The sequence below is a fragment of the Puma concolor genome, chromosome E4 (genome assembly GCF_028749965.1).
Source record: "Puma concolor isolate L17-30 chromosome E4, mPumCon1.1.hap2, whole genome shotgun sequence".
In the NCBI taxonomy this organism is placed as follows: Eukaryota; Metazoa; Chordata; class Mammalia; order Carnivora; family Felidae; genus Puma; species Puma concolor.
The window spans coordinates 4099462-4118073 of NC_141683.1; the positions used below are offsets into that span (position 1 = coordinate 4099462).

The following is an 18612-nucleotide window of genomic DNA, read 5'->3' on the forward strand; positions in this document are numbered from 1 at the left end:
TTGATCTCAGCTCAGGTCTTGATCTCAGGGTCATAAATTCAGTCCCCATGTTGGGCTCCATGCTAGGTGTGAAGTCTACTTAAAAAAAAAACTCTTAGAAGACATAGGAAAAATCTTTGTGACATTGGATTTGGCAATGACTGCCTGGATATGCATCAAAGCACAGGCAACAGAAGACAAAATAGATAAATTGAACTTCATCAAAATTAAAAACTTTTGGGCATCAAAAACACTATCAAAAAAGTGAAAAGGCAACCCACATAATGGGAGAAAATATTTGCAAATCATGTATCTGATTGGGGATTGGTATTGTGAATATATAAAGAACTCCTACAACTAAAAAAAAAGGCAATTCAAAACTGGGTGAAGAATTTGAAGTCATTTCTCCAAAAAAGATAAACAAATGGCCAATATAAGTACACGAAAAGATGTTCAACATCACTGGCTAACCATGAGGGAGATGAAAATCAAAACCATCATGAGATACCAGCTCACACCCATTAGGAGGGTCCCTTGTTTACTGCTGATAGGAATGTGAAATATTGCAGGGACTGTGGAAAACAGTTCAGTGTCTCCTCACAAAGTTAAACACAGATCAAGCAATTCCATTCCTAAGTATATACCCAAAAGATTACAAACAGGAACCCTCATAGATACTTGTACACCGATGGTCATAACATAGTCAATAACCAAAAGGTGGAAATAACCCAAATGTCCATCAACAGAGGCATGGATAAACAAAAGGTGGCATGTACGTACAATGTTACTCATCCTTAAAAAGAAACGAAATTCTGATCCACACTACAACATGGATAAACCTTTAAATGCTGTACCAAGTGTAGTAAGTCAGACACAAAAGGACACATATTAAATGATTCCACTTATACGAGGTACCTAGAATAGGCAATTTTACAGAGATAGAAAGCAAACAGAGGTTACCAGGGGCTGGGAAAGAGGGGCAAATAGTTACTGTTTAAGGGGGGACAGAGTTCCTGCTTGGAATGAGGAAAAGACTCTGGAAATACACAGTGATGATGGTTACACAACATTGTGAATGTACATAATACCCCTGATGTACACTCAAAAATGGCAAAAATGGTAAGTTTTCTACTAGGTGTATTTTACCACCATATTTTTAAGTACATGGAAACTTTTTTTTGGTATGATTCCTGAAACTTTTCTGTGTGTCCAAAATTATGCCCAAATACAAAGTTATAAGAATAAAAAGGAAACCTCAGAACCTGCTAGTTTAGGATGCCGTCATCACAACAGGTGGTACATATCTCCTCTGAGAAGAGCATGTAGACCTATAAAACTAATCCCAGATCTCCTCATCAAAGGGCTAGCTGTATGAAATCTGCACCCTAAGGAATCCAGCTCCTGGCCCAGGTGAACTTTCTCTCCATCCAATTGAGTATCTTTTTCTCACTTGGGGCTTCTCCTCTACTTAGGAGTTTCATGGTGCCAGAGGCTGACTCCAGATGGCGCAAATGGACTGAGGCCAGAAGGGCTTAGAGCAGCCTGACTACACCCTCTCCTTGTCCAATTGATAGATTATGCCCCCCAATTTTATGTGCATATAGAAGAGCTTATTGCCTTGGGCTAGGTGCTGAGTCACAACAGGCTTTAGCCACAGGTGAGGTTGATGTGTAGGATTTCTCTAGAATCGGGACATGGAAGCAATGTCTGTAGATAAGAGACAAGATAAAAATTATCCTACCAACTTCATGCTGATTTACGTTTACATGTTCTAGCTGCACATAGAGCTTACTGGAATTTACACAGGAGTTCCAAATAGAAGTTATATTATTTGTACGTGAGAGAAATTAAAGAGCTCATGGGGTAAGTTGTTTCTGCTAAGTCAATTGGCTGCTTCCATCAACTCAATTCTGGGGGGGGGGGGTGGGGAGGGTAGAAAACAAACAAATAAAAAAAAAACAAAAAAAGAAGTTGATGTATTGAGAGTCGTGAATGAAAGCTGTGCTGCCCTGTCTGTCCCTTTCTCTCTTACCTGGTCCCTGGGCCTCAACATCCCCCTCAGAATGAGAGAATTTTCCATGTAGGATTTGGATTTGGTGTTGATAATAAACAAATGTGGTGTTAAATATTTCTTTTGGACGATGTCTTGATTTTCCTGAGTCCCTATCATACCTCCTCTTTGAGTAAGAAATAGAAAACTTGTATTGGTGGATGAAAAACACCTCCTTTGTGTCACACCCTTTCCAACCTCTAGTCACCTGGAGGGCCATACCTCCACTGGTTCAATGTCACTACAGCTGTCACCTAAGATGCTGAGATCCAAATCCTATGGACTTCCCTCCTTATAGGATGGAGATGGGAGTTTAGCCATTGTATATTCATCTCCCTCCCTGCCTCCCTCCCTTTCTCCCTCCCTCCCTTCTTTGTTCCTTCCTTCCTTGGTAGGAGGATATAAGGAATAAAAGCCTCTGGACAAGTATAACTGACAATACACATTCACCTGTAATTTACTGACTGTTACCTTTCAAACAAAGCACATCCAGAAAAACTTGCTTTTCTTTTCCCCAAGATGAGATCATCGTCATAAGATTTTAAGGATATTCTTTCCTCATCTCCCAAGACCAGAGCGTCACAAATGGAATTTTCAGACTATCCTAATTCTTCTTCTACATTACCAATCATTTCTCTATAGAGTTTGTGCCCTAGTCAGAACTCACATGTGAAGAAAAACCAGAACATGTGCCTGCTTTGGGAAACTTACTATGGGAGACAAGAGCTTTTATTTTTACAGCTACTAATATTTTTACAACATTTTAAATACCTGACCTCATAATTAATCTCATCCAATCATTATACCAATTCTATGAGGTAGCTTGGCTGTCTTTAATTTCTATTTTATAATGAGGAAACTGAGGCACAAGGACTATATAACTGAAGAGCACACAGAAAGAAGGGGGGGGCTGGATCTCTGAACAACGCTGGGGTTCTTTCCATGGTGGCTCTTTTCACGTGGAAGTAACATAACCCAGGCCATGAGGACAGTCCAGCTAGATACTCGGGCAGCATTTTCTCTTCTGGGGGAAGAAATCTTGGAGGAGGTCTTCAGGAAGAGGTGACACCACTTGACCTGTGAGCAGGACTCAGGAAATCAGAGGCTCCTTGTGTCCCGAATGCTCTGCCTCCTGTTTGCACAGTGGGGGCTGTTCCAAGGGCACAGTCTGGACACAGATGTGGTGTTGAGAGCATATAGGCAGCACATGGGGCTGAGCCCACTTAAGCATTCTCTGTACACTTTTCAGACTCTGGGAGCAGGTGCAGGGATCTACTCATCTTGCTTCTGTCCGCCCTGGACAAGCCTCTCAGATGAGCTCCCTCATTCCCCTGCTTTAGGAAAACTGCCACCCTCCTGTTTGGAGTCGCTGCCTCTTTCTTCAGTCTCTCCCTCCCTTTGCGTACAGGAAACTGGTTTGTGAACCCACAAGACCATTTCTCATTCTCTTGAACCAAAAGGAACAGTGTTCCCGTCCAGCCGGCCACACCAACTCTCCTTTCTCTGGCCCTGGTGCTCAGAAAACCACTTCTCCCACTTTCCCACCACCTCTTCCTGGCTCCACGTACATGTCTCTCTCCCCCATCGACCAACAAACAAACAAGAGCAAAAAACTTCTAATGTCTCCCTGTTTTTCTAGCTTGGGAGCTTCCACCCAGGACTGGGTACCTACCTGAATGTGCCTCCCTCCCCTGGGAATACTCAGGGCCAAGGGGACCCTCCAGAGCTGCAGGGGTCTGAGCAAGGGGGGAGATGCACACCACCCAGCCTCTGACCCTCTCCCTCCAACAACAGTCTTTTTTCTTTCTTTTTTTTTTAGCTTCTCTTTTGCTGTTTTCTCCTGAGTGTGTCAGACAAGGAGACAGGCTCTCTGTCTTCATGAGGGTACAGCCTCTGACATTTACTGTCAGTGTCTCCAGGTCTTGGTTCAACATGGAAATATGAAGGACTGGTACTTACCAGATGACTGACATCATTCACCAGGGTGTGTGTGTGGGGGTGGGGGTGGGGCGGGTGCTTTGAAACGGAAGCCAGCAGGAAGGCCTTCCATTTCTTGGCCTCGTTCCTTTAAAATGGAGCCCGCTGGAGACCTCTCAGGGGGAAAGCAGATGAGCAGGGCCAGTGGTTAGTGGAGCTCAGAAATGCCTGCTCATGGCTCAACCACTCTGAGAGCTTATCACTGCAAGATGAGCTGGTGTTTTTGACCGTTATCCCATTTTACGTAGTTGTTTTTTGTTTTCTTGCTTATGTATTTGTTTCATTTCCATCCACAGTAAGTCACGGGTGAAAGTTACGGTTCATAAGGAACGCTCATGTTGAAATAGCACATGCTAGTGAGGAACATAAAAACGATCACTCAGGATTCACCTGAAGACTCTTTAAAAATAAAAGACAAGAACTGTGAAAAGTTTAAACTTACAAAGAAGTGGAGAAAAGTTACAAAATTACAAGTCAAGTGTCATGTGTTCTCTATGCCATATTTGTCATAATTGTTCCCTATCTCTTTAAAAAAATTCTTTTTCAGGTTTATTTATTTATTTTGAGAGACAGTGCTTGAGCAGGATGAAGGCAGAGAGAGACAAGGGAGAGAGAGAATCCCAACAGTGCAGAGCCCAATGCCCGGCTCAAACTCATGAGCCACGAGATCATGAGCTGAGCTGAAATCAAGAGTCGAACACTTAATCGACTGAGCCACCCAGGCACCCCTTTCCTGTCTCTTTTTTTAAGGTTATAGCATTTATGGATATAATCAGGAACTCACCCATCCTTCCCTTCCTTCCTGTGTGCTGTGCCTGTTATTCCTTAGCCTGTTTATACATTAGCACATATGTCTATATTTACAACTATATGGTATTATTCTAAATATACATCTGTATTCTAGTTTTGAAATTTATCCATATTGATCACCAAAAGGATCCTAATCTAATAAATATTCTATAGAACATCAAGATGTCTTCAGCAATTAAGTAAATCTTTGGAAAGTAAGTACTTGGAAACTACGCATGAATATTATTTAAAAAAAAAAACAACAGCATGTGGGGTTTTCTTAGACTCTAACCCTCAGAGCCATAAATCAAAACCATCAAAGGAATTGTGTGTTTCTGATGTAGCAAAAAGTAGTTAAATTTCAATCTTCATTTTAATGCATCTATTTTTATCACTTAATGAAATAAGTGTATAAAATGTCATTACAAATCTGTCCATAAATCATGTTCTTTCTCACATAATTATTTTAAAGTTAATTCAATAATATGGAGCACTTATTAAATGTGGACAAGTCAAATTTTTCTTTTTAGATATATATTAGATATATATCTAACATATATATGATAAAGACTTTCAGGGGTATTTGGGTGGCTCAGCTGATTGAGCATCCAACTCTTGATTTCAGCCCAGGTCATGATTTCACATTTCTAGGGGATTGGGCCCTGCATTGGGCTCTATGCTGAGTGTGGAGCCTGCTTAAGATTCTCTCTCTCCCTCTCTCTCTCAGCTCCTCCCCCCCACCTGCTCTCGCCCCCCCAAAAATAAGTAAAGACTTTATAGGATTAACTTACAATGTAACCTTTAGTTGTAATATATTGATCTAAAGTAACATGTTTTATGGAAAATATTTTATATTATGCAAAAATATACTGTGAAAAATGATTTTAAAAACTACTCAGGGAATTATTGATATTATATGTTACTACTAATGGAGTTTTAGAATTAAAAGAGAGAGACAACACAATTGATTTAGGCCAACCTAAAATTATACAAATAAGACAAAGATCTTAAAATGTGTTAATTCCCATCATCCCATTTGTGACTCAGATGATACTATCGTCTAAAACCCAGCTGACTTGCTGTTAATCACTAGTTGAGATTTCAGAAAAATAAACTCCCTAAACCTCCAAACCCATGGACTCATGTACTAAATAAATGATTACTGTTTCACAGAGTTTGGGGTGGTTTATTGCACGGCATGGTTAAGTCGAGGTGAACGCTCACATTGCCACAGTAGCCATAGTGGCTTTTGTTGTTCACGACCAGGAGCCCTAACTCAGGCAACTTCCTGGACTTCTCATGACCCTGGATCCACCAGGATTCCTCCATTCTGTAAGCAGTTTTACGGCTCTCATTATGAATCAATCAGAGGGATAGATGCTGGAGACTACGCTGTGGGGGAAGCCACAGCCCCAGATGTTCTTGGACTTTCAAGTCTTACTTATAGTGTGTGATCAACAAAAAAGGGGGAACTGATACAGCAGCACACGAAAAGTTTTTACTGGAGACGGAGGAACAAACACTAGGATGAAACGCTTATAAATAGGTTGGTGAATCAGATTCCGGTCAACATAGCTAGCTTGTTCCCAGTGTCAAACCCTACTCCGTGTCCTCTTGAGATGGGCTCAATCCATCCATCTTCGCAGATACCTTCTTTGAGCTCCTAATTTCCCTAGCGGATGCCTTGATTCCAGGGGAAGGGCTTCATTCTAACACCCAACACCCAACATCCAGGACTTCCTTTGTTGACAACCTGGCAACTTCCTCAAGACCAGAGAACTGGATCTCCACTCTGCCACAGGCCACAGAGTCTCCATCTCACACTGTTTCGAAATCCACAACCACTTGAACCACTGACTGTCCTTGGTCTGCTGGTGACACTCCAGCCCTAAGCCTGGAAGGGAACGGTTCCTCCAGCAGCTCCGCAACGATGCTCAGCTTACAGAACAAACAACCCAGTGCCACAATTCCTTACACACATCAGGCAACAGAATGTCCCTTTAGGAGGGTGTAGCTTCTCTTTCCTTGGAGGCATGAACAGGGCAGCTCAGCGGGAAGGAGAACGGTTAAAAGAGAAAGGAAGGACTGTACGACTGAAACGACATAGCGAAGTAAACACATTTATTTCTAATCATATCCCGGTTCAGGTAATTAAATCAATAAAAACGCTGTCCTCTGTTGCTGGAACAAAGGCGGTGTCCCTAAACACATAACTAGGGAGCCAGACGGGTGGGGGGCATTGCTCCTGAGACCCAAGGAGAGCTCGGTGGAGAAGCTTCCTGTGGGTGCCTTGCTCCTCACCAGGAGGAGACGTGACACAGTCAGGCAGGTGGTAAGCCTTGTTGGGAAGACATTTCCTGACATCCCCAGGGGGACAGGAGCATGGCACCTTGTGGTCTTGCTGTGGCTGCTGCTGTTTTAAGGAAAATGCGAATGAAGGATGACTTAGAAGTTACCCACCGCTGCAGGCCAAGCCCCTCAAAACCCCCCAGCTTTGAACACAAGCCCTTCGTATCTCACGCTTTCTGTGGGTCAAAAATCAGGGAGGACCTTCACCTCAGGCTTGACCAGGAGAAGACCCTGCATCCACGCTGGCCCATGTGGCCATCGTCAGGGTCCATTCTGTTGGGTTGGGGGCCTCTGATCCTCACCGGCTACTTCACTCCTCACCACTCGGGCCTTTCGACACCACGTGGCGCCTGCTTCCCCAACAGGGAGCAACCAGCACAGAGGGGGAAAGGGCCTAGCATGGAAGTCAGTCTTCCTGCAGTCCGATCTTGGAAACCATGCACCTTGGTTGGGCTGTATTCCCCCCAGTACAAGTGAGTTAACCCACAATCAAGGAGAGGAGAGTTATTTTGGGACATAGTTTTAAAACCACCACAGATGCTGGGGAGTAAGGATTTGCCTAGCATAAGGAAGGCCCAGGATAGAGAAAGGAGAGTGGGGTGCTTACTGGGTGGGAACACCATTGCCTCTGAGCTGAGGGGACAAAAAGGGACGGGCAGCTTTTGCTAGAAAAAGAGAAGTTACTGTGGGGTTGGGGCGTTCCGTCTATGATCCTTCTCAATCCTTCAGTCTGGGTCACAGGGCAGGGAGGAAGGAATACAAAACCTCATAGGGAGCTTTGTGAGGTCACTGAACCCCGATCCTCCGTTTTTCCACCTATGAAATAGGGATTAAAAATCATATGAGTCTACAAAGAGTTGGTTTGAAGGTTGGGTGAGGCCAGTTAAAAGCAAAATGGACTTTGTGACGGGCAAACGTTACAGAAAGTTAGTTTCCGTTAGCGGCAAAAACAACGCGTTAAATGTCCTGGCACCCTTTGTTTTTTTTTTTCCTATTCCTGCCATTAAATACAGCCTCATCTTCTCAAGTTCGAGACGCTCACCCTCTCTATCATGTCACTACTGCTGATCAGGTATTCAAAGCACTCTTGGGCTAACCACGCTATTTTGCCCCAGGTTCGTACATTAGCAAGGTCACAAATCACACACAGGGGATAATTAGATCACAGGGACTATGTCATTCCCCTAATTCCTGCTGTACTGAGTGAAGGGCTCGCTCCCTCTCTCCCTTCCTTTCCTCTCCCCACCCCTCCCCACTCCCAACAGGTGCTCTCCTTCTCTCTCTCAATATTAAAGTCTATAATCTCCCCCTAGATCCCTCTCCCTAAATTCGCTCTTCCTATTCTTTGTCTAGGGTGAGAATTTTAAGAAACCTTTGTATCTAAGGAAACAAGAGTACATGCTGTTTTCCCATTTCCTACTATACAGCAAAACTCACTCACTTCAGGACTTCATAGAGCTTCTAGACTGTGCCTCCCTTGATTAAGTTAGCCGTTATTCTCTAATTTATTTCCAGACCATAATATTTGTTAAATTTGCTTTCCTAAGCAAGAGAGAAAAACAGTTGATTTTATGATGATTAAGCCCTCTTCTCTCAGGAGGCTTAAGTGGAAATAAGTCTATGGTAAGTAATCCTGGGATCCTGACGTTGCAGCCATGGGGGACACGCAGTGGGAAGCTGGTCCTGGACCCAAGAGCTGCACAAGGGGAGTGCAGAGGAGGGGGTCTCGGGGCATGCACACTGTTCCTCTCATCAGATGTGTTCTGGCTCAGAGCACGGGTCCAGCACAGCCAAGCCGTGGCTCCGGAAGAGCCATTGCAATGCCCTCACTGCAGACACAAGTGTCCCGTGGGAGACGTCACAGAGCGTGATCGGCGGTGGGGGATGTGGGGTGCTCTGGGCTGTTATCAGTTACCCTGGATGAGTCAGCTGGGTTTCCTGTTCCACGACTAGTGTTTGCTGCCTGTACACGGATGAGATCTGCGAGAAGATGGAAACGGGGGTTGATGTAGGACACTTCCTCTTCTAGCAGGACAGCTGTGCCAAAACCTGCGCCTTCACACAACATGTGCTTCTATAGTGACTGAGCTTGAGCTGGTCCCCTCGTGCCCGATTCCATGTCTGTGCCAGCGAGGAGCCTGCTCCAGGATGGCTGAACTCTGGATGGGGAGGAGGAGGACGGGTGTGAGAAGGGGGGTTCTGTGTCTTTACAGAGGCAAAGAACATTCTGGAACAAGAGAAGGATTCCTTTGAGGGATGTTCTGACGCAAAACAATCCTTCGTTGGGGAGAGAAGGGATGGGTCCTTGGGATCAAGCTTTCTCCCTAAAGGAGTTGGGAGCCTGGTGTTACTGCCCTGACCTGGTAGGCGCTGACTTCTAAAGATAATGGCTACGCTGCGGTGACTAAGCCCAAGGTGTGGGCCTCAGCTTCACTCTGTTCAGACATGATTTGTGTTGGGTGAGAATTAGTCACACATTCTCTTTGAAATTAAATGCGCTAGCTTAATTTTTTTTCCGGCTCTGTTATAATGGTATAAACCACATTTTATTTTTCATTCAATTTTTTTTAAGTTTATTTATTTGAGAGAGAGAGAGAGAGAGCGAGAGAGCAGGGGAGGGGCAGAGAGGGAGGGAGAGAGAGAGAATCCCCAGCATGCTCTGCACTGACAGCAAGGAGCCCAATGCAGGACTCAAGCCCATGAACTGTGAGATCATGACCTGAACTGAAATCAAGCGTTGGATGCTTAACCGACTGAGCCACTCAGGCACCCTTAAACTACATTTTTTTTAAAAAAAGACAAAGGATGGGTATACTGTTCACACACATTCTTTATTGTTGCAAACATTACTTTGGGAAAATCACCCCATAATTTTCTGCAGCATCGAACTATAGGAACTCAGGGGAACCCACTGTTTTCAATATGGGCACCAATCTTATAAAGCCCTGGACAGTTGTGGAATGTCCTGGCAGGGGGAATATGTGCAAAAATTCAGAGATCTATAAAAATGAGTCGTATTGGGTACAGCTTTAGGGAATGGGCCTGCTACAGTGAGCAGGACCCCCAAAGACAGGATCTCCAGTGGGGCTTTCTGAGAAGCAGACCCATGAGAGTGTTTTCCTTGAACCTCATGGCCCAGATGGGATTCCATGGTGTTCTCAGGGAAGCCAGATAAGGCCAAAGATAAGGCAGCTGCAGCGAGGAGGCAAAGCTTTCACTCTTTCAGGTAATGCTCTGTAAATATGAGGATCTCCCTTCTTGGTTCCTCTACCATTAGGGTTCCCCGAGCTGCCTGTCGGACATACACTCTCAACCCATCCTCAGTAGGGACACTTGGACTGCCCTTGAGACCGAATCCTAACCACTAGACCACCAGGGAGCCACCACTTGGACTGCCCTGGAGCGGGAGAAGGCTGGCTGGTGAATTGGCAGATTCCCCAATCTGGCTAATGATGATCATTTAATGTCACCCTTTCACAGACAGGAAGACATCTGGCAAGTTCTGCCCCTTTTCCACACGAGGCCAAATATCCCTAAAACCTTACACCTTTCTTACAAATCAGTACAATTTCCCCCTTCAGAAGGCCGTAGTGATAGGAACTTGGAGGTATCCAGACTGCATCTGGATAAGTGATCACACTGAGGAAGTAGGCACCCAACTGTTGACGGACAATGAATTCAGCCATGCAGAAATGAGGAAGGGAAGGCAAGACACATGTTTCTGCTCAGGCTTCACACATGCTAATTACCCAGATCCGAGATAGCCAAAGTGAGTTGGGAAGTGGAGCTGATACATTTAGTTCCCCAAAGAGGTCTTCAGAGAGCCCCACACTCGTGAATGCGGCACGTATGTGTCACTTCACAGGCGGTGGAATGCGGTGGCCGGATGGGTCAGCCTCCTTATGCACATGTGGATATACGAGACTCACCAAGGAGACAGCTCTAGTGCAAGCTTCAGTAGAACCGGAAGAAATCTCATGGGTCTCCAAGACAGGCGAGCATGTTAAGGCAGAGGATATTTCTTCTGGAATGTCATGGTCTGTTACTCTTGTCACTGAGCAGAGGAAAAGTGATGAGAAGTGGGAACGTAGTTTTGACTGTGTTTCCAGCACATCCTGTGCACCAGTCATGCTCTCTTGATATTCCAGAGCTCAGGATCTGCCTGGCATTCAGGCGGCTCTCTCAACCCCTCACTCCAAATAGGTATTATACAGCCCAGTTCCTTCCATCAGCAAACCGGTAATGATGAGCCACCCTCTACGTTGTCGTTCCTGACCAGCTCTCCACCTTCCGAGCAGTGCCTCTGGAGGTAACCTCCGAGATTAGTAGAAGGCATGGGACCATGATGATGAAAATTAACTTCAAGTCAGGGCAACTCTAGACTCCTCACTGAAGCCACCACCACATCCTGCAACTTTTTCTGGGTAGAGAATAAATCCAATTTTTTTTTTGAGATTATGAAATACCCAGAAGATGACAGGCAAACTGCCATAGATCCTAAGCAAGAGGGTTTTTGCGAATAGCACGGTGAAGAGCATCCTTGACCTCCTTGTTCCTCAGGGTGTATACAACCGGGTTCAGCAGGGGGGTGATGACGGTGTAGGTCACCGAGATCAGCTGGTCCTGATCCCTGGTGTTCTCTGACTTGGGCTTGAGGTAGGCGACGGAGGCACAGCCGTAGTGGACGACGACCACTGTGAGGTGAGAGGCGTAGGTGGCAAAGGCCTTCTTCCGGCCCCGGGCGGAGGGGATCTTGAGGATGGTGGAGACGATGAGGACGTAGGAGATGAAGACCAGGCCCATGGGAACCACAATAACGAGTGAGCTGATGATAAAATTAATTATGTCATGTAGAGTGGTATCAGCACAGGAGAGTTTCATAACTGGGCGGATGTCACAGAAATAGTGGGCCACCTCTCTGTCACAAAAGGGCAGTCTGAATACAGAGGAAATCTGAATTATGGCCACAAACAGCCCAATACTGCAAGCCCCTGATACGAGCAGGGCACAGGCCCTCTTGTTCATGATGACCGTGTACCTCAAGGGGTTGCAGATGGCCACGTAGCGGTCGTACCCCATCGCCGTGAGCAGGAAGCAGTTGTTGATGGCCAAGGTGATGAAGAAGAACATCTGGGTGGCACAGCCAGCCAAGGAGATGGGCTGACTCAGGCCTGTGAGGCTGCAAAGCATCCGCGGTACAATGACCAGTGTGTAGACAGTCTCAGAAGTGGAAAGAACACCAAGGAAGAAGTACATGGGGGTGTGCAGGTGACGAGCAAAGCTGATGACTGTCACAATGATGACATTGCCAGCCAGAGTTAAAAGGTACAAGGTAAGAAATATCACAAAGAGGATGATCTTGTGTTCACGAAAGCTGGAAAAACCCTGGAGAACAAATTCACCCACCGCGGTATGGTTCTCTCTCTTCATCGATGAATGCTGTGTCTAAGGGGTGGAGACTCAGTCAGTCAGACCGGGCCAGCACCCAGCGCCCGCTCAGGACTAGAAGAAGGGGCAACAAGGACCTGCCCCTCAGATGTGCCAGGTTAATGGGGCCTCCTGCGCCTGTAGGTGAGAGGCGGAAAACACCCAGGGCAAGTTTGGAAGAGGTGTCCTAGTTTGGTGTTCGGAGGGAGCTGGAGCTAAAGGAATAGAAAACTCATCAACTTGAGACGAACTTTCTCATGAATTACAACCTCAGATTTTTGTTTACCTGAAACAAATCTGTCAACCTCTTCTACCTCGCTGAAGCCACAATTTCGACCATCTTCTTCAAGGTCTTAGCTTCTGCGTTGCCAAGTGGGACATCGCTCTCTGCTCCGAGGGGTCCGAGCGTTTGCTTTGTCCCTGGTGCACTTGTCTGCATCTTTTCACAAATCATTCAACAGCTTCAGACCTGACTGCCTCCCGACAGGAGTTTTCAACCAGACACATTCCCCTGTTTCTTCAGCATGGATGGAGCCAGGCCCTGCCGATGGGCACCCGCCCACTGTAGGTCAGTCGCTACATGTTGTTCCCTAACTGGTTCTCGAGTCCCGTGTGTATTTGCGTGTTTTCCAGCTTGAGCTTGGCTGTGAATTTTCACGGGTAGGCTGACTCATGAGTAGACGCCGAGCCTCTCTTTTTTAATTCCTTCAGAATTATAAACTGGGGACCTTTGAAGACACCAGTTTGCCTTCTCTCCCTATTCCCTATCTGGGGAATTTAAGAGACCAGTATTTTAAAAAAGAGTAGTAAAATGCTAATAATAATAGAAGACAAGAATGGTCCCTTATGGCACTTTCTAGTTTATAAAGAGGTTTTGTATGTATTATTTAATGGCATATCAATCTCATATATTAGATAACTATTATTCCCATTTTGCAGATGGAGCATCTAAGACACTTAGGGTTCAGTGGTTTGCCCCAAATTAGTACATCATAGACCCAATCTTCCCATTTGAAAGACAATGTGATTTGTCCTATCCCACAACTGCCCAAAGTAGCCTCATGGCTACAAAACAGGTGAGAAAGAAGACCGCTTTTTTTCCCCAGATTTCTTATTGGAAAGAGCAAATGCATTTTCCTCACTCTGGGAATGAGTTTGCATGGGGGAGAAAATAGAAAATCTGGAAAACACTGGGAAACTGGAAAAAATTTTAGGATGTTTTCCTTGGTAAGTAAATGGAATATTAGCATATTAGTGACAATGAGTGTCCATTCTCTTTGACTTAATACTTCTACTTCCAATTATTTATTTTAAAGAAATAATCACAGATACGTATCAGGATATATGTATAAGAAGCTTTTAGGAGATTATTTATAATAATGTGAAAAACAATACAAATAAAGAAGAATGAATTATAATATATCCATCTGATAGGAATTATGCAACAAATACATGTCTAATAAGTGCACACATAATATACATGTCTATACAATAGATAGATAGAAAGAAAGAAAGAAAGAAAGAAAGAAAGAAAGAAAGAAAGAAAAAGAGAAATAGGCAGTCCATAATTTTTCAAAAAGAAAAAGAAAAGAAAAAAGAAGGAATAAAGAAAGGAAACCCATGGAATGGTACACACACCACTAAAAATGGGTTGGAAGTAAATATACCAAAATGCTAAAAATATTTTTTCTGGATAGTAAATGGAGAATCTCAAATTATTTTTTCTTTTTATACTCTCCATTATAATCCAGATTTTCTTCTTAACAGTTTCTCTTCTAAACATACCAAAAAATTTGCTAATTGTTCAATTCTTCTTCCAGGGAGACCCTACAATGAGGTTGTGCAGAAGATTGAAGAGAAAAGGTAAAAGTGGGTTAACAGACCCTAGAGAAGAGAAAGCTGACAGTCTCACATGAGACTAAGTTGGTCTCTGAACAGGCACTTCATAGAAATTTGGGCACCCAACAGCCAGATCCAGAGGAGATTAACTTCATTAAAATTTTTTTTATTTTTAATTATTTTTTTAAGTACATTTATTTATTTTGAGGGAGAGAGAGAATCCCAAGCAGGCTCCTTGCTGCCAGTGCAGAGCCAGACCCAGGGCTCAAACGCACAAAACCTTGAGATCATGACCTGAGCCGAAACCAAGAGTCACTTAACCGCTTAACCCACTGAGCCACCCAGGTGCCCAACTTCGGTTTTTAAAGAAAGATTGTAGTTGGTAAAAAAAAAAAAAAAAAACCTTTTTGGACAGTGCTGGAAGTGAAATGTGGTACATGAGGCTCTCATCTCGGGCACAAAATGTAAGGGAGCACCAAAAATACTCAGCAATCAAGATGAAGATAATTAAAAAAAAAAAATTTAGCATTTATTTATTTTGAAGCAAGACAGAGAGCAAGCGGGGAAGGAGCAGAAAGAGGGAGACACAGAATCTGAAGCAGGCTCCAGGCTCTGAGCTGTCAGCACAGAGCCCGATGCAGGGCTCGAACTCACAAACGGCGAGATCATGACCTGAACCAAAGTCAGACACTTAACTGACTGAGCCACCCAGGTGCCCCAAGATGAAGACAATTTTAATGCAATATTGTTTTAAAAAGCTAATTAAGCAAAAATCCATGATGATCAAAATATTGAAATTTTAAATAAAGGCAGGATCTGGAGTGCCTGGGTGGCGTAGTCAGTTAAGCGTCCAACCCTTGATCTTGGCTCAGGTCCCAATCTTACAGCTTGTGAGTTTGAGCCCTCCATCAGGCTCTGTGCTGATGGCAGGGAACCTGCTTGGGATTCTGCCTCTCCTTCTCTCTGTCCCTCACCCGCTTGTGCTCTCATTCTCAGTCTAAAAATAAATAAACTTAAAAAAATTTTAAAACAGAGAGTAATGTTAAAAAGAAAAAGGCAGGATCAATTCTGACTATCACCACCATGGGATGCAAGCAGCTAAGTAAGGGCAGATTTTGGAATTTCCTTACTACAGATTTTTGAAGAACAGGAAAATATAAAGTATTTGCAAAATATAGGGAAAAGTGGAGAGCAAAGTATGTGTTCATTTTCCTTTGAGAGGTGGTGCTAGGCTAGTCTTTAACCACTGCTATTTAACTGAGATTCATGATGTGTTACTGAACAAGGTGAAACCCCAATCTTAGGCAACTGGAAAGTCAATCCTACCTCCGCTAAGGGGGATAAGAAGGTAAGTGAGGTAGAGAAGAGAAAAGACTGAATTGAGCTTGTGCATCCCTGGAATGTCATCTCTTCTCTCATTACCCCCTCAGGAAAACAAGGACTCATCCAGACGGTAAAGACCTGATGAGTGTTAACGAGGATAGTAAGCTCATGACAGCAGAAACAAAATGGCAGCCTACCTCTGTGGAATCCATATCACTGAGAAGAGCAACACTTTACAGCCCTTTTGTTTTCTTGGATTCTGGATCTTTAGCCAAAAACATCCCTCCATGCTGAAAAAAGTCAAATATTTCCTTCCAGAGAAATCATATCCTGTTTCCACCTGACAAGCAATCCTGGACAATGGGTTAATCTTATCCATTTCATTATTCAAGTCTTTCCAGGGGGAAGCAAGCTGGGAAAATGCACGTGCTTGGTGGCGTTAAGTCCTTTAATATAACAGAATCACGGGACCTTAGCACCAGGAGGTAATTTTAAAAGCAAGCATTCCTCACAAATATTCCCCCAAATTCTGCTTCAGTGCTTCCACTGATTGGAAATTCATTATCTTACAAGTTAGCATCCACTCTTTTTTTTTAAGATACTAAATTTACTCAAAAAAATAAAACTAGGTTTTTTGTATTATAAAAATGCTTCAGGGGAAAAACTGCCATCTGTACAAAGGGTATAAACGAGAAAGTTAGTTTTCCCCTTCTGTGCTTTGCATTTTCTGGTCCAGGGGTATACATGATTCACGTTTGTTTCTTTTTAAAATTTCCATCTAGGGACACCTGGGTGGCTCAGTTGATTAAGCAGCCCAGCCGACTCTTGATTTAGGCTCAGGCCACGATCTCACGGTTCCCTGAGTTCAAGCCCCGCGTTGGGCTCTGGGCTGACCTCACGGAGCCTGCTTGAGAGTCTCTCTCTCCCTCTCTCTCTGACCCTCTCCTGCTTGTGTGTGCTCTCTCTCTCTCTCAAAAAAAAATATTTATTTTAAGAAAGATTTAAAAAATAAAATAAATTTTGTCTAGAAAGTTTTAAGTACCATTGTGCGTATTTCCATATCATTTCAATTTTACCCAAAGAAATTAAACTGCGCATACCAATTCTTTCACTTAATATTATACCTTGAATATTCTTCATAACAGTGGAGTCAATCTATCCCAATCTTCGTTACCAGCGGTGCACCCTCCCCGACTATACAGATCCACATAGATATACTATTATCAATTCTATTTTTGAGTGGCCTTAATTCTTAGATACTATCACTTTCTCTTGACTCGATGTCTGTCTCCCTGCAATGTGCCACCTCCCTACAATATCTCACCTTCTATTTCCTTTTCAGCCCGATAGTGGAAGATTACTGTCATGTCCTCTCTCATGTCCTTGAATCCATCACCACAGCAAGATCAGCATGAAGAAAAGATAATATTAGCGGCATGAGAATCAATACAGTCAAAAAATAATGAAAAACTTGGAAAATAATAACAAGTTAGAAAACACACATGCCACTCACTCCATTTTCACTGAAGTCCCACCCGCAGCCACTCACTGCTTCTGACCTCGGCGAAAGGAAGAAGGAATCACTTTCCAGACAGTGATTTTTTAAAAGTCATCAAAAGGGCTGAATCTACTCAAAGGAAGCCAGTAAAAACACCTTGTGTTCAAGAGCCATGTACCAGGGAAGCTAAAATGTACAAAGCAAGGAAAATTCAGGCTTCTCTAGTATCAGAGAAAACCTCAAATGATTGCCATGTTGCTTGAAGCTGAGGACAGCGATTCCTTTGGCTTGGGAAATGGCCCAGGAAAAAAAAAAAATTCAATCTCATAAACTCCAGACTTTAGAGCTTTGGATATTTATCAACCCCAAGAAAAGCAATTCCCTTGCCCCAAGTCTCCTGGGACCATGCTTCTGAAATTCTCTCTGAGGTACCAAGAGATAGGGATGGGAGAGCCCTAGGGCTTTGTCTCGAGAGTTTCGTTAGGAACTTGGGTAGCAGATGAGGGAGATGTTTTCATCTGTTGACTCATTGTTGGGGATTGTTGGGGTTTCAGGAACTAATAGTGCATTGAGTTCCATTAAGTAACCCATGGGAATACTGGATGAGCTTACAAAGAAAAGACCCTACATTCTAGTTTCTCAGGACTAGAGAACAGACAGCCTCTTGAAGCATATCCAAACACGACTGGGGCAAGCAGAGGGGTATGGCGGCCAGGTCTTGTCTTGTCCGGCTTTAGCCCATAGCCACTTTCCTTAAGGCTCACTGGACATACATCCCAGCCTAACTCCCATCGAGGGAGACCCAGCTCCCACACTTGGAAAGGGCAGAGACTTCTGTCAGGCCCATTCCTTGTGCTCCCCTTGGTTCATTCTTGGATCTTGCTGGGGAGAGAATGACACAGCAGATCTGCTCTCCGGTTCATTTAGTTTCTGGCTCAGCATGACCATCTCCATCAAGGTTCTCTGGAGGCATGGGAGATGTCTGAGGAGCCATTTCAGCTCTGCGCTGCAGAAAGGGATTGCTGTCTTTCCGTCCTTCAACCCAGACCAAGACCTTCCTTTCCAAAACAATCCTGTTTCCACTCTGATGAAAAAAGTCATGGATGTTCATCATAGAAAACACGGAAAAGAGGAAAAAAAACCGTATAAATCACTTACGATGATCTCCAACTTAGAAATACCAACACTATTAATATTTTGATGACTAACCCTCTAATTGCTTCTCTCTGCGTTCATATGTGTGTATCTGTTTACACACACACCCTTCTGTTTACAGCAGAAGCAGAATGACTGTTATTTTTATAGCTCTTTCTCCCTTTCAATTCTATGAGGTCATGCTGTGCAAACTTCCTTCTATCTGGCTCGTTTTTTTCTCTCAGTG

At 44.0% G+C, this 18612-nt stretch overlaps 1 protein-coding gene and 1 long non-coding RNA gene across 2 annotated transcripts in view; both read right to left on the reverse strand.

Moving 5' to 3' along the window:
• Positions 1-6899: 6899 nt before the first annotated feature.
• The window catches only part of LOC147572254 (uncharacterized), a 171499-nt gene continuing 159786 nt past the window's right edge, over positions 6900-18612 (reverse strand). Inside the window, exons 3-4 of the long non-coding RNA XR_015245994.1 lie at positions 17058-18315; positions 6900-9303 (exon numbers count right to left, since the gene is read on the reverse strand). This is a non-coding gene — a long non-coding RNA (uncharacterized LOC147572254). The remainder of the gene's footprint in view (positions 9304-17057; positions 18316-18612) is intronic.
• Positions 9957-14322, reverse strand: LOC147572255 (olfactory receptor 10J1-like). The gene has a single exon (XM_086693844.1). It carries the CDS (start codon positions 12572-12574, stop codon positions 11642-11644), a length of 933 nt encoding a protein of 310 aa, XP_086549970.1. The 5' UTR covers positions 12575-14322; the 3' UTR covers positions 9957-11641.